Source organism: Protopterus annectens, chromosome 11.part0 (genome assembly GCF_019279795.1).
Source record: "Protopterus annectens isolate FY-2018-M chromosome 11.part0, PAN1.0, whole genome shotgun sequence".
Lineage (NCBI taxonomy): Eukaryota > Metazoa > Chordata > Ceratodontiformes > Protopteridae > Protopterus > Protopterus annectens.
Genome location: NC_056745.1, coordinates 443,261,563 through 443,277,718, shown reverse-complemented (window position 1 = coordinate 443,277,718; position 16,156 = coordinate 443,261,563). Strand labels below are relative to the sequence as shown.

Genomic DNA, 16,156 nt, shown 5'->3' with positions numbered 1-16,156 from the left:
TCACCCAGTGGGAATGAGTTGGCTGATCAGTTAGTTGGGGGGGGGGGTGACTGTTGGTTGACAGGCAGGTTGAATAGTTTGTTTGTGTGTACCTAGGTGTGTGTAAATAAATGTATAATATACGTACACAAAAATATATTTCTATAATGTATACATGTGTGTTTATTTGTGTGTGTGTGGATACACACACACGTTGGAAATGTCACAGCTGTAAGTATTCACTTTTTCTTTACCATGAGTGAGGTAAAGAATAGATTTTACTAGTTGTCACAATAAAACATATGAGTTATTTTCAGAATGCTGTGTTCATGTTTTAATTTGCTTAATGGACCTGTATGCCTTAGCTTTTCTTCAAGTTTCAAAATGAAGATAAGGATATTGAAGCATCTGTGCCTGGTGTGAATATTCTGGTTCTTTATTATGATTTCATTCAAGCTTCCTTTCACGTATTCTTTCTTGCAATGAGAGAAAGTTTAGCTTTACTTTGAACATAATCTTCATATTCCTTTACATGGAGTTGTAAAGACAAGCAAACGGGGGTATGTAAAGGACACGCTGCAGTTTAGACATTCGCTTGGCTAATGACTGTGTGTCACTTGCTGATAGCAGACAATTAACTGCCAGGAACTAGAGTTGAAATATGTGCATCCTGTACAGTTACTTGTCTGCTTCATAGTAGACAGAGTAAGTAGTTGTTTTTGGCTGCCAGTCCTAAGGATTTCCTACATTTATTTATTCAAAGAGTTAAAGGCATTCCTAAACCTGCATTCTTTCTGCCCATGAATTTCCTTGTTCTCAAGAATTTCTACATAACTTAGACAAACCAGAATGAGCGGTTCTCACTGTCAGGCCAAACAAGTGATCTGAAATCTAATTTGCTGCACTAATGTGACATTGTGGAGGACTCTAAAGAAATAAAGAAAAATACATGACAGATTGAACTATAGCAAAACAATTTTAGTGGTACTCAGACCTTCTCCAGGGATAATCTGATGCAGGATGTTGTGTGTTGTCACCTTTTTCTAATCTGCACTGTACCTTTTGGCCAGGTGGAATAGCAGGGTCACCTCTCAACTGTACAGATTTTCGCAGAATCTCCAGATTTCTGCCTCCTATTTTTGGTCTCTTTTTCATAAAATTGTGGCTTTCTAGCAAATCATTGGCGAATTATTGGTTTAAATCAGAAAATAATGACAGACATTTGAGTTTCAGGCTTCATATCCTTCAGAAAATGTAAGCTAAAGCTGTTATTCTGTCTACTTTATAAGTTTGTAACAGCAATATTTAAAAGTTGTCCCTGTTTTGGGGCCTTTGTTCCCCCATTATTTATGGCTTTGTTCAGATTTCTTGCTCTAAGAGGTTGAAATGTATGAGGGATACTTGTAGACCCTTATTGCCCTCTCAGTAGGATGGCTACATGAGCAGGCTTTGTAATTTGGTGACCATATTTGTTGCACTGGTACTGCCTTTTCAGATTCCTGCACTACGTCTAGATGCAGTCCTAAGTATGTACCATCTCTGTGGCACATAGACCGCTGTTTGACTTGTATCTGCCCTCTGCTATCTCCTGGTTCAGTTTTAATAGGAGTAATGTGTGCTGTTCATTTCTGTTACTGATTGGCTGGAACTATTTTAAGAGGCACCTTTTTTTATTTCTTTGTGATATCTTAATATTTTTAGTTGTATAATTGTTTTTTGAGAGATTCCATAGTGACATTTTGCAACGTTGTTTAACACTGTAAAAGGGACACCTGATTTCTAGTGGAGCTTCCCAATTTTGAAGAGTATAGTTTAGTTATTTATTAAGTATGTAAATAAGTAATGTATAGCAGTAAATATATTAAGTTGTAGTTATGTTTGCTGTATAGATGGTGACAACTAGTTAAATCTAAGCAGTAAAGCAGTTTTTAATTATGCTTAAAAGTTTGCCAGTGCTTCAGTCAAAAACAACTACACATCAGCAAACAATGCACTTTGCTCATGGTTGCATTCCTGTTTTTATTTGGAGTCATGTTTTGTTCCAAAACTGTTAGCCTGTAGGGCAACAGCACTTTTTGCTTCGTATATGTTGAAGCTTCAATGAGCACAAAGCTGTTATAATAAAATAAAAAAAAAACAATCCCCGTGGTGTATGAAGAGTGAGTCGTGGTGTCTGGCATTGCCTGCCACCATTTTGTTGATTCTCACTTTTCAGTTGGTGTGTGATGGAAAGGGGAGAATCAAGTGTCTGAAATACTCTCTCTTTTTTTTTTTTTTTGGTGGGGGCCTCTAGCCATTTTATTGCCTGCTTTACCTTACAGCTGAGGTTATAGCACAACACATGACAATGCAGTGTTGTAGATGAATTTTGCAGTGTGGACTGTGTAGTCACATTTGTACAAAGCTCATTCATTCTTATAAAAGCAAACATTATCAGGCGATATGAAAAGGCTCTTCAAAGTCTTCTCATTTGTTTAATGGCTGATGCACTAATACAGAGCAGACAGCTTTGGCACTGTAGATAGATCCATGCTTGCAAGACTGCAGGCATAAAGCCCTTCGTCTAATTTGAGGGTGGGGTATAGGGTTCCATTGTTTAGGGATTCTGTCTAATTCAAATTCACATTTATTAAGATTCCAAAGCCTGAACACATTACAGTAAAATAACTTAAAGGTGTAAATGTAGCTCTGCACAGAGTGCAGGTAAAGAAAAGATAAAAGGCATTCTATAATATCATAAGCTTAACAAAAATGATATTCAAGAACCTCTTAAGAGGACAGCAAGAGTTAGGGGAGAACGTTGCAGTGACATGCTTGATAACAAACCAGTCCTAGATCTCCAGACACACTCCGGAAACTGAGGCCCAGAACTTCTGCTATAAAAACCCAAGTTATGCAGAGCTAAGCATACCAGCAGTGTTTGTATCTCATCCAAACCTTGAGTGTGATTGACCCCAGGTTTTTTTTACTTCCTTCCTAGTGTGGTGCTGATTCTCACTTCTGCCAAGCCTTCAGACTTCCATTTTGGAAGGACTGTCTTGTTGAAGAAAAGGGAAGGAGGAAGCATTTCGAAGCAGCCAAGGAAAAAAAACGATGTCGTTGGTAGACTGAAAGAAAAAAAATACTTTAAAGGTGATATGATCAAAGTGCATCCAGTGCAGATTGTGCAGAACCTTTATGTGAAGGTAACTGAGCCATGGATGTTTGTGCTAGCTGCAGCTGTCTGTGTTCGGTATTGGGAAGTCCTAGGTGCAGGGAGTTGAAGTAGTCAAGATGACCAGGATATGCAGAATTGCCAAAAGATCCTGAGGCAGAGCAAAGGTCTTGATGTGGGCTTTGCTCCTTAATTGTGGATACCTGCTGACTTGATCAGATGACACCCAATCCCTAATTGTCAGTCTGTCATCAAAAAACACACTAAATCGTTTCATCTTGTCCACAACTCCAAGCTCATCACCAACATAACTGTTGGTGGGAATTAATGTAGAATGCTTTGATTTCTTTAAAGTGGCATAAATAGCCATGGCCACTGTTTTAGAGGTGTTGTCTGTCGATTACAGTTTTGGAAATTTTAGATGCATTTTAAGCCTTTAAGAGCCTACCATCCTGCTGGAAGGCTGATTTGAATTAAGTATCATCTGAATAGCACTGAGCCACTGACACAAAGCCCTCTCCTACTAATGAGTTTTTACAAGGGAAGTTTGTTTGTAGTGAACAGCAGAGAACACAAAATTAAACCCTCTGAGAAAAAGGAGTTAGTTGAACCCCAAGAATGTTTTGATCACCATGTCACATGGAGGAGAGATTAAGAATCACTAAAATGAAGTACAAGTCACTCGCCACTAGGAAGTCATAAATTATGCATGACCCGAGTACTATATTATTACTAGTGCAGATTCCAGACCGCAGTGGGCCATGAGTTTAGTACCCTTGTAGAAATGAATTGAGCTGCGATTAAGCAACCTTGTTAGTAAATAGAAAGTTAGAGGTCTGATGAAAATTATTCAGATTGTTAGGATCCAAACAATGTTTCTTTACAACAGTGGTCACTCATTTCCACTCAGAGGTGGAGACAGTCTTTTATAAATGGGACCCATCATATCAAAGTTGTTAAAAAAGACTTCAGTGTTATTCTTGCATGCAGACTGTAACAAGCTACATGCTAGAAACCAAGGAATGAACTCAGAGTAATCTAACAAACTGAATGTCGCACAAAAACAAAGGCAGGCGCCCTATGTAGATACTAAAATCTCCCCTAAGTTTATAATGGAGGAAGAAACTGCCCCCAGTTGTGAAGGAAGAAATACATGGCCAACTCACATTTTTTAGCTAAAACTCTGTGCATGGAACTCTAGGTAGGATTGCTCAGCCTGCTGGCTAGCTCAGTGCAGCAGAGTTCTCCCTAGATGTGAGCACTACCTTTTACAAGAGATGATTTCTTGCTAAGCAATGTAATAATCGGCCCAGAACTTGGCATTAAAGAGGCAAGTGCATCTCTAATTAGGCTCAGATTTCTTTCCCTGCCTCCTGTGCTCTGCAAGATTGACACCATACCAGGCTATGCATGGAACGAGGTAATACATACATGAGATGGGGAAGTAGATCCAGGAAAGACTCAGTGGTCCAACTGTAGGCCACAAAAAGTTAATTTGTACAATCTGCATTGGACAATGAGATAAACTAAAGGCAGGGATGCGAGAATTGGTTAATACTTATAGAATGCAAAATTCCTGTAGTCCTATCAGTTCAAGAACAGGGACACTGTAACGGGGATAATACAACTTTAAGCTGAAGGAGGTAGTGGTTTAACCATGACACAGGCTCCACGAACAAGTCAGAGGTGGATCCATAATGTAGGAAAACTAAGTCAAGTCTGTGTACGGAATGATGCACAATAGAGGTAACAACCCTAGCAATGCCAGAATTCCATGTAATACAGAAGAATTCTTGAACTGTAGCCACAAACTCATCATTGGTCCAGACACTGAAGTCACACACCAGTACTAATTTTGGGACCTCACCACTCAGTCAACAACTCATTTTGTGTGCTTTTGTTGGAAGGATGTCATACTGTTTGATAGTGGGCACAGCTTGCTCTAGTTCCATTCAGGGTTGCCAGACGTCCCTATTTGGGCGGGACTGCCCCGAGATCAGCAGCCTGATCCCGAGTGCTGCCTTGCCAGTTTAATTCCCGGGCAGCCTCCACTTTGTTTTTTTTTTTGATTGGCCCATATACCGGCATACGGGCAAATCAAAAATCGCTAAACACGGAGCTTCTTGTGTTTAATGCGGAAAATAAATGTCTGACTGGAAATAGTTTCCTCGGTGTATGTAAAATGATGTATAGTTCCTGTGACAGTTCTTCAAGATTTCAAGTGAGAAAGTTTCTGGTGAATTTTTTTTTTTTTTTTAATTTATTTATTTATTTTTTGATTCGGTAGATGTTAATTATCAGAAATTTATTTAAATGTACTTGAAAGCAATCTGATTTTTGCCAGCATGGGCTTATGTTAAGCAGTCATTTCTCGTTCCTCCGCCTCTCCAATAGTTTTTGTTATGTAAGCAGATCTGAATGTGAATTTCCTGATTAATGAATTCAGGAAGCAGCAGATTTTGTTAGCTTTAGATCCTTCTGAGTATTATTTCTGACATTTTCAGAGGAATGCTCTGTGCAGTATTAACAGAGTTATTTGGTTAGTACATAAGAATTTTTGTGAAAACAATGCTTTTATTTTAGCCAGCATAAGTGTCTTGGCAACAATGAAGTTCTTGGGAAACTTGATTTTCAAAGCCAGATGTCATCCTTTAGAGTTTTAAATGAGGTGCTTATGGGATTGAAATGTATTGTCTCATTATATTTTTGCACTGTAGAGATCAAGGTACACACAATTAATTTGCACAGACAATATTTAAATTTGTGAAGGCCATTTTGGGGTGGGCTGCTTATTGTCTACCAGTTCAGTATGAAGTTTAGTTTTCAGTCTTCTGTCAAGTAAGCTAATTCATTTTGCTTTTTTTGTTTGTTTTGCTAGGCTCCCAAGAATCAGACAGCTCTCAGTCTGCAAAAAAGGACATGTTAGTTGCACTGAAGTCAAGACAGGAAGCTCTGGAAGATACACTCCGGCAGCGACTTGATGAGTTAAAAAAGCTGTGCCTTCGTGAAGCAGTAAGATTATCTTCATTGCTTTTGTTTCGTCATTCTGTAACTCGCTACTTCATAGATTCCAACTGTCCTTGTATGCTGAGATACCAGCTTCTCCTAATATTGATCGTTACTGTCTTATTTGTAAAGACTCCGACTGTCTGGTTTGTCAGCTTGTCTTATGCCATTCTCCACAGCATCAAATCTTCCAATCCTTTGAATGAGGCAGCCCTGTTCCAGTACTTTGGATGGAGCGGGACTGTGTTTGGAGGAGGCACCTTAGATTTCAGTGACAGCCCTCTGAAAGAAAAGGTTTAGATTTAAACATAATGTTGGAATCATTTTGAACCAGCTACTTGCAGTCAATTCAGTCAGTATGACATCAGAGTTAAAACCACAAGGACACCACTAAAATCCAATCCTTCTTTCATGGATGTAGACTCAGCTACTTCTCTCAGCCTATCATTTCCGTTTCCAGTCTTCTGTCCGATTACCAGTTAAAGAATATATACTATATCCCCATTAGGTAAATCACAGACTACTGAAATACTGTACCAAGAAAACTCACTACTTCAGAAAGTTAGATTAGCTTTGTTTTCTCCAAAAATGGGAATGGAACCCTTTCTGTTTCCAAACAATTTTTATCCAAGTGAATGCCCTTATTATAAGTGCAATGTACATGTATAAGGCCCAGGTAGAGCACATTCAGCTTCAACAATAACTGCTCCTGCAGTAAATTTTAGAAATGTATCTACCAGAGACATTTGTGAAGTTGTCAAACGCTCGTTCTACAGGTAGGACAGGGCCCTTCCCAAAGAGGTAGATAATACTGTTATGTTTTTACCATAACAATAGATCTTCAAGGAGAGGTCTCTGTAACTGTAAAGCTTCCCACCCTCCTTCCCACTGATTGACAACACTTTGTGCAGTTATGGAACAGTTTGATTTCCTTGATGTTTTTGAAAGCTTGTTGTTATTGCATTACCACTAAAATAGTTTGCCTGATATTTTATATATGCGAGAACTTGGATGCTTGTCTACTGCAAGCATACCTTTCCCATAGAAGCCAGTTCCATTGGCATAAAGTGATAATGTGATGACTGTGACCCACGTTTGACTAGCAGCTCCGGAACATAATGAAGACTGGAGTGAAGAAAGGAAGGAATGATAAAGTGCCACCTGCTTGCCTTTTACTTGGGAGAAGAGCGTTTCCTCTGATGGGATCCTCACTGAAGACCAGAAATCACTAAGACACCTGTGTAAGCAGGAGATATCTTAGTGGATGCAACTCTTGCAGATGGTGGCATCCCTATCCAAGGATCATTGCACAGCCTCAACCTCAGTAGTTATAGTTTGTATACACAAAGGGGGTTAGGGTTATGACCTAATATTTCCACAAGCAGCATTAGTGGTTCATGTCAGTCCACTTTGTCTCCTATCTCTACCACAGTACGGAACCTAGGCACCAGTTGAATAGTCTTTGTGATCCTGAAATTCGGGGGGGGAGTTTAAAAAAAAAAGTCATGTGAGTTGTAGTATCAGAGCAGAGGATGGGCTCATAGAGCAGCACACTGTTGTGGGGAATATCAGTCTGACTGTCGGGATCCGTTAAAGGTGGTTATTTTTGAGATAGTGTTAGCCTCAAATAACCAAAGAGAGTGCATGCCAGCTGTGGATATATGTGGAAGTCTTATTTCATCTATGTGAACACCTTTGCAGGCATGAGACCAGAGTTGATCTTCACAGGGAACAGAAAAACTTTGGAAGGTCAAAGAAGACAGACAAAGCTCAGAAGATAGGTAGGGCCCACTGGACCAACACAACTCAGAAGATGGGTATTTCGTTAGCAGGGCAGGATGCTTGATTCATTGCTAGACTTAGTCTTTCTTTAAAGAGAAAGTTGCAGTACAACCAGTTAATGCAAAATAATACAGTACTATTGATTCAGCTGCATTTTTACCATAAAAGAGAACCCCAAAACAAAGTTTTGTTTAACTATGTCCTCTGCTTTCTGGCTGTAGTACCTGCGAAGGAGGTTAATAGACAACAAAGCACTTCTTTAAATGGTATTAATGCATAACACTTGTCACCAGTTAACAGTAATTTAAAAGGACATAATTAAGCAAAACAAACCTTCAGGTATGTTTTAAGTAAGGAGTCACTACAATGAAAAAAAATCTGTACTCCATCCTAAAAGCGCAAAAGTTAACCCCCCTCCCCAACGCTGCCTTCCAGGAAGCATAAAATACCTCAAAAAAACAATACATAAAAAAAGGAACTTCAGTCATCCAGCCCTATCAAGCAATTAAAATCCTCCTTTTGCATTCCTTATTCATTCCAAGAGGAGCAAAAGTGTTATACATAAAACACTTTATTTGTATTTCTAGCATATTTTTGAGTTTCACCTCCTCTAGTGTTTAACAATTACCTATTCTGAAACACATACTTTAAAATGCTCTAATAAATTCACATTTTTCTTATTAAAATATACAGCAATGGGTTGGCTGCATTCTTTCTCATACTATCCCTTGAATGTGTTTGCACTGTGCACTTTAAACTTTTCTTGGTCCCACTCACACTGTACAAATTACAGCTACACTTATTGCATATTCTACTCATTCACACCAACCAGTAAAACTCACTGTGGCCTCAGACTTTTTACCATTGATCTTAAGAAAAGTAGGAATAACTTTGTTTGTGGCAGCTGCCCTGTTTGCGACAGTTATCCTTTAAGCTTAATGATTAGAATTCAGAAAACAAAATAAGTTTAGTTGTACTCTCTTCTAAAATTGCCTTTGATTAGCTGTCTGCGCCTTAATCTGCTCCACCTAATAATATTCAAATGATTCTCTGTAATCTCTCTTCAAATGATTTTCTGTACTAACCTGAATTGTCAGTGTATATACTACTGTAATTTTTTGTATTTTGCAATTTTTATGTTATCTGTGTGTCATGGAGCTTATCTCCCCGGGCCTCTACTGAAAATGGACATGTATCCAGTTAGACTAGCCCGGTCAACAAATGTAAAATAATAATAAATAATCTTAAAAAAAGTTCTACCTACATCACCAAACCTCTTTCCTACATCTACAAGCTCTCTGTTAATTCATGAACATTTCTTCTAAAATGGAAGGTTGCCCTTATTATTCCTATCCAGAAGCATCCAAACCCACTTTACCTCATTATTGCAGGTCAGTCACTAGTCTTTACTTGTTACCTAAAAAACTGGTAAAATTTCTCCGTAAGTTCTTGAAAACATCCAAGCAAAAGAAATTTGTTAGGTCATACCAACATTACGTTAGACCAAGGTTCAAGACTGCTACAACCGTATTCCACCATTAAAGGTATATCTTTAGTAGATGCAGATAAAGGTCTGTTACCAGGTGCTGTTTCTGTAACTAAGTAGGACTTTGATCTGGATTGATCTCTCATTCTTTCTTAAGCATTTTTTTTTTTATGATGAATTGTCTGGTTTCATTAACTACTACTCTGCTTCACCAGCCCAAGTTCCATTTGCACGAACCTTCTTAAAATCCTTTTGTAGTCTACAGTTTCATAAGGCTCATTGCTTGACCGTTTGCGTTTCTCTTTGTTCATCAGCAGCTGCTTTGCTGATTATTCTCATTCTGATATTGTTCAAGTTTTGTCTTGTCTATACACTGTCAATTTTTGGATTCCTTACCAAAGTCATACATTCTCAATAGCTATGAATCGCTCAGTAGCTGAAGCTCCTGCTCTTACCCATAATCCCTCTGTCCTGCCTAGTCTCTGAAAATCTTATTGGTGCTCTTCAAGATTCCACACAATTTCTATAGCTCAAGCATTAGAGGGTGACTTTTTTAAAAAACTGTTTGGTGTTTCAGCCTACAGGTAAGTCCAGATGTTCTTCATGTTTCACTGTTGCAATCATCGCATTTGGGTTATTCCTGCCAGAGTAGCCCTCAGTCGGCCCGAATACGAGAGGCTTGTATTTCTGTATCGGTTGCTGTCGCTCCAGGACTGACGTCAGGTCGTCAGTAGTATAAAATAAGGCAGCCGATGCCATTACATCAGTCTTTCTTGCCGAGGAGCCCGAAGCAGAAGCAATTTGCATGAGTGCCGGTCGGCCACTACCTGAGTTTTTGCCACTACCTGAGTTTTTGTTTTCCAAACTGAAGTCTTCTAAAGCTAAGTACCCCATTGGGGATTCTTTTTTTCTTACTCTAACCATTGTCAGAAAAAGTTAACAATTGTCTCGCCTGTGGAAAGCAAATACCACACTGAGACTTTCATTCTTACTGCGTCACTTGCTTAGGCCCACACCACGACGTCCCCCGCTGTCGCTTTTGTGCTTTGTTCAATGCCAAAATTATACATTGGGCCCTTGTAGCTAGATATTTTCACTCTCAGTCCTCGAATTCCGATATGGCTTTTGTAAGCCATCTGACAGCAGATCTTCTGAAAAAACGTAAGGATAAAGACAGAGACCGCACAGGTCCAAACCTACCGACGACGCTTCTGTTAAGCTAGTCATCAGTTCTCCAGTCCTCAGTGAGGCGCTTCCACAAACCCTGATGCCCACTTCTGTGGATTCGCAGGCCGCTACCGAGACCTTTTTGGAGTCCGGTATGCCGTGAGATGCTTCATCGACTAATGATCCTGCGGGTGTCTCTACCTTAGATGGGTCCGGAGCCGCTGAGCAGGCACTGGCTTCCGAGGAAGTACTTTGCACTACCGATTCTCTACACAGATCGACGACGTCTTTCACGTCTACCGTTCTTTTGAAAACTACAGAGTTTCTAAGGCCCAGGGTATGAACCACACCCAGGAAACTGACAGCTCAATCTCAGGCACCTGCTTCCTTGCCTCAGTCTCAAATGCATAAAATGGCAGAAGACCTTATAATGCTGATCAGGGGAAGTCAAGCTACCCCTTCCAAAAGAAAAATTGATTTGTCCCCAGTAGTTTTATCTGAACAGGAGTCTGAGGACTCTGAGGCATCTGAATATGAAGACATGCAACCCCTGTCTTCTTATAAGGATTCAGATGCAGAGGAATCCATTCCTTCAGCCTCTCCACCTGAGGACTTTTCCTTTGGGGAAACCCTACATACTTTAAGGGAGCATTTCCAATGGGAATGTCAGGACTACCCTCAGTCTAAAAAGAGACTCAGGGAATTCTTAGATCTTCCACAGCACAGACCTCTGGCCATTCCTCCTGTCCTAGATGTTGTGGATGATGTTTTCCTGGAATCCAGTCTGACTCCTGACACCCTCCCTCCTGCTCCCAGGAAGCCTAACAGGTACTATAGAGTCCCTGACTCTGACTCTCACAAATTTCTTTCAAAAATCCTACTGCTGACCCTGAGGTTATTTCTCAAGGACCTAAAGGAATTGAAGCAACTTCTGCTAAGAATCCCACCCCCTCAGATAGGGATTCCAGAGCATTAGACAGATGGGGTACAAAGTATACACCTCTGCTACTCTTGCTATTAGAGCACTAAATTGTCAGTTCCATATGCTAAAATTTCAGCAACATACCATGGAAATCCTCAAACAAAAAATATCATCTTTTCCTGCTTGTGCATAAAATAGAGTTACAAGAGTTAATGCAGTCTGCAAGTCAAGTAACTAAGTACACCTTACAATGTGGTTTTGATGCCCTAGAAGCATCTTGCAGGGCCGCAGTCACTGGTTCTGTCCTTAGAAGGCATGCTTGGGTTAAGGAACAGCCCTTGCCAGAACATGTCAAATCCAAATTATTGGAAGCACCCTTGCACAAATGTATTTATTTATTTGCAGTTTGTTTTCCAGGATAGTCCATTGGGCTACAAGGAGTCCATTTTCAATGGAGTCCTGGGGAGAAAAGCTCCAGAGAAATACAAATACATAGTACAGAAAGAGCACAAATCGATAATATATACATTTCAATTAAATGTTAAATACATATTTTGTATAGTACAAACCCATATTCCACAATTCAAATAGATGTTACATAATACAGAAATAATAAAAGATTTTCATTAGGAAAATTTACATCAGGTTTTTATTTATTTTATTTTATTTTTTAGGGAATTACAATGGGGTAAGGATGTAAAACTTTATGAGGTAGTGACAGGCAACAAAGTTTGGAAAGTTAGGAAGAAAGTGTGGTAGTATTAGGTTGGACAAAGACAACTTATTTGGCACCAAGGCAGAGGAGGTCTTAAAAAAGATGGAAGAAAAAGCTAAATCTGTGCAGACAGTTAAGGACTTCCTGCAGGTCCAGCCACCCAGGTTCAGTAGGCATTGCCCCTCCAAGCACTGGTCCTTTCCTGCCCCCTCCAAGTCAGCTCAGCCCATACCCCGGGGAAGCAGGCCTCCCAGACAGCAGTCCCAGGGAATGCCAAGATCTAAGCAATGGAGTTCCTCCTCTTCAAAACCAGGGAGTGCTAAGCCACCCCCTCATGGTAAGAACTCACAATGACTCTCCACTTCAACCCCCTCCTTCTGCCCACCTGCATTTGCCCCTAGGAGGAAAACTTTCCTTCCATGCAAGCACCTGGGTCACCATTACCAATGACCGCTGGGTCCTCAACATAGTTTCCCAGGGATACAAATTTTATTTCCACACACTACCAAAAGGGTTCCCAGATCTTCCCCCAAACCAGTGGGCAGAGGTCAGAAAGCAAGCCCTTTCCCTGCTCTCTCTGAGGGCAATAGAACACATTCCTGCAGAACAGATAGGCCAAGATTTCTACTCCAGACTCTTCCTGGTACCCAGAAAAAAAGGGCACCTGGCACCCCATCCTCGATCTATCCATTCTAAACACCTTTCTGGTGATACCAAAGTTCAAAATGCTCACCCTCCAGCAACTACTACCTGTGGCTCTCCAAGGATGCTTGGTTAGCCACCCTAAACCTAAAAGAGGCCTACCTACACATCCCATTCAGGGAATAATGCAGGAAATATCTACGTTTCAGGGCAGGATCACTGCACTTTCAGTTCTCTGCACTTCTCTTTGGCTTATCCTCTGCTCCCAGAGTTTTCACAAAATGTCTGGCTCCCGCCATTGCTTTTTGCAGGCAAAGAAATAGTCAAATTTACCCATACGTACACAACTGCCTAATTCAGGCAGACAAGAAAAGTTGCTCAAGCACCTGGCTTTTGTAAAGAACCTGCTGACCTCCCTAGGGTATACTATCAATGAAAAAAAATCCAAACTAGTACCCACCCAAAAAATTATATTCCTGTGAGCAAGCCTGGACACAGCATCCCGGATGGCATTCCTTACACCAGAAAAGCAAACCTACCTGACAGCCTGTTTCTCTCAGCTAGCCACCAGACCCCAGTTATCCGCAAGGAAAATCCTGCAAGCTCTGGGGTTCATGGCTTCTTGCATTCTACTCATTCCATATGCCAGACTGCATATGAGGAAACTACAGTGGTACCTAAAAAGCCTTTGGTGTCAACACTCTCAAGACCTGGTTTAAGGAAAGATTTTCCTTGGTGGGCTGCAGCATGCTACCACAACAAGGGACTACGCGTCTCACAATCCCACACAGCCCTGACCCTCACCACAGACTCATCAGACTATGCCTGTGGTGCACACCCGGAAGGCAGGTGCATACAGGGCCAATGGAGCCCACATCAAATACATCTGCACATCAGCCAAAAAGAGATGTTAGCTGTCCAGCATGCACTGACAGCTTTCAGACCCCTCCTCTCCCTGGGGGCTCTACTGATCAAAACAGACAACACCACTGTGATGTGGTATATCAACAAGCAGGGAGGGACTCACTCATACCCTCTGTGCAGGCTCGCCATGACCCTTTGGCACACGGCCTCAGCCATGTAACTACACCTGTTAGCACAATTCCTGCCAGGCTCTCTAAACTCTCTGGCAGACAACTTAAGCAGAAATTGTCTGGAGCAACACAAGTGGCAGCTAGACCAAAGATCTTTCACCCTTGTAACTCAGAAATGGGGCACCCCGAAGGTTGCCTTCTTTGCTTCCCACTCCAGCCATCAGCTCAGCAAGTTCTGTACCAGGGAGCCTCACTGCAAGGCCTGGAAAGTGGATGCTCTATCCTTCCAGTGGGTCAACCTCTCGGTCTCTGCCTTTCCCCCACTACCGCTCATTACAAGGGCACTGCTTAAAATAAGGGAGGAAAAACCGAGGACAATCCTGATTGCCCCAGACTGGCCAACCAGTACTGGTGTACCCACTGCTGCGCAGCCTGTCACCACTGCCACCATGACATCTTCCTCATATCCGAACACTCCTGACCCAGAGGGAAGGAGAATTCATGCATCCCCAATTGCAGACCCTCAGTCTGGCAGCCTGGCTTATTCCCTGACCAATGCACAAGCTGCCAATCTCAGCAAACAGGTTCTATATGTTATACGTGAGGCCAGTTGCCCTAACACTAAAAAGTCTTATGCTGACAAATGGAAATGGTTTTGCACCTGGATCCAGGCTAAGGGAGCCGGTACAGCACAGCCCTCCCTACCTCTCATCCTGGATTACCTTGCTGACCTACTACACATGAGGCTATCCTTTTCTTCTATTAAAATTCATGCTTCAGCTATCTCTGCTCATTTCAGCACAGAGCCGCCTCTTTTCTCACACACTGTCATCAAACCATTCTTAAGAGGGGCTAACAACTTGAGGCCACCCAGAAGGGCACCTACCCCAGCTTGGGACCTAAACTTTGTGCTGGAAAAGATCACCCTGCTGCCTCCCTTTGAACCAGCAGCTTCAGCAAGTGTCTCTCATGGAAGACAGCTTTGCTTCTGGCCATCACTTCAGCAAGAAGAGTATCCGAGCTACAAGCACTAATGGCTGTAGAGCCCTTCATCATTTTCCATGCTGACAGGGTCTCCCTCAGGACTAATCCATCCTTCATGCCAAAAGTGGTGTCCAGTGTGGCTCACCAATCCATTCATTTGCCCACCTTTTTCCCTAACCCACAAAACAAGGGGGAAAGGATACTGCACTCTCTAGATGTACGCAGACAGCTCAGATTCTATCTAGACAGGACTAAATAATTTAGAAAGACTGATCAGTTGTTAGTCAGCTTTGCTGCAGGAGCAGAGTGCAAAGCCATATCAAAACAAACCATTTCCAAATGGATAGCACACTGCATCCATTTCTGCTACAAGCAACATGGGAAACCTCCCCTAAGGGGGTCAGGACACATTCTACCAGAGCAACCTCCACCTCTGCAGCTTTCCTCAGAGGGGTCCCCACCAGGGACATCCTAGAGGCTGCAACATGGACATCAGTTCATACCTTCACCAAGCATTACCACCTGCCTATCTTCTCCAAATCCAGGGCAGGATTTGCCACTGCAGTCTTGCAGGGCATCCTAGATAGCCCCCAGTCTTCTTGACTGCCTCCACCCTTTTCTTCAGCTTTGGGAATCAACCCAAATGTGATGACTGCAACAGTGAAACACGAAGACCATAGTACAGTTGTGTACAGTTACCATAAATGTAGATGTTCTTGTGTATTCACTGTTGCAGTCCTGGTTTCCCTCCCTCCATCCCCCTTGTCTCTCTCTCTCTCTTTCTCTCCTTACAAGGAGTTTTTGGTATTTACTTTCTACTGGTGGTGGTGTTCCACCATAACCTAGCTCCCTCTTGGGGGCTGCTGACAGGGCAAGAAAAACTGATGTAATGGCGTCGGCTGCCTTATTTTATACTACTGACGACCTGACGTCAGTCCTGGAGTGACGGCAACCGAGATAGAAATACTAAGCCTCTGGTATGTGGGCCTACTGAGGGCTATCTTGGCAGGGATAACTTAAATGTGATGACTGCAACAGTGAATACACTCTAACATCTACATTTATGGTAAGTGTACAGAACTGTACTTTTTGACATACATATAATTGATAGTTTTCTAGTGTTCTGAACCTTCTGTGTAGTTTTTCGACCTGTTCTACAACCTCTGCCTTACTGTTGCATTCTCATTTCTTCTACCTCCCCATTCTAATAAAAAAAAATCTCTTCTCTGTGTTTTCTTTCTACTATAATAGTAAAGTCATAAAATAGTTATTTGTAGAGGTTATT

At 41.6% G+C, this 16,156-nt stretch overlaps 1 protein-coding gene across 4 annotated transcripts in view; it reads left to right on the top strand.

The window, feature by feature from the left end:
- Positions 1-16,156, top strand: part of FRMD4A (FERM domain containing 4A) — a 1,911,200-nt gene that overhangs the window by 1,661,458 nt on the left and 233,586 nt on the right. For all 4 annotated transcript variants that reach the window (XM_044087941.1, XM_044087942.1, XM_044087944.1 and 1 more), the window contains exon 15: positions 6,012-6,145. In XM_044087941.1, the coding sequence (XP_043943876.1) occupies positions 6,012-6,145 (134 nt within the window). The remainder of the gene's footprint in view (positions 1-6,011; positions 6,146-16,156) is intronic.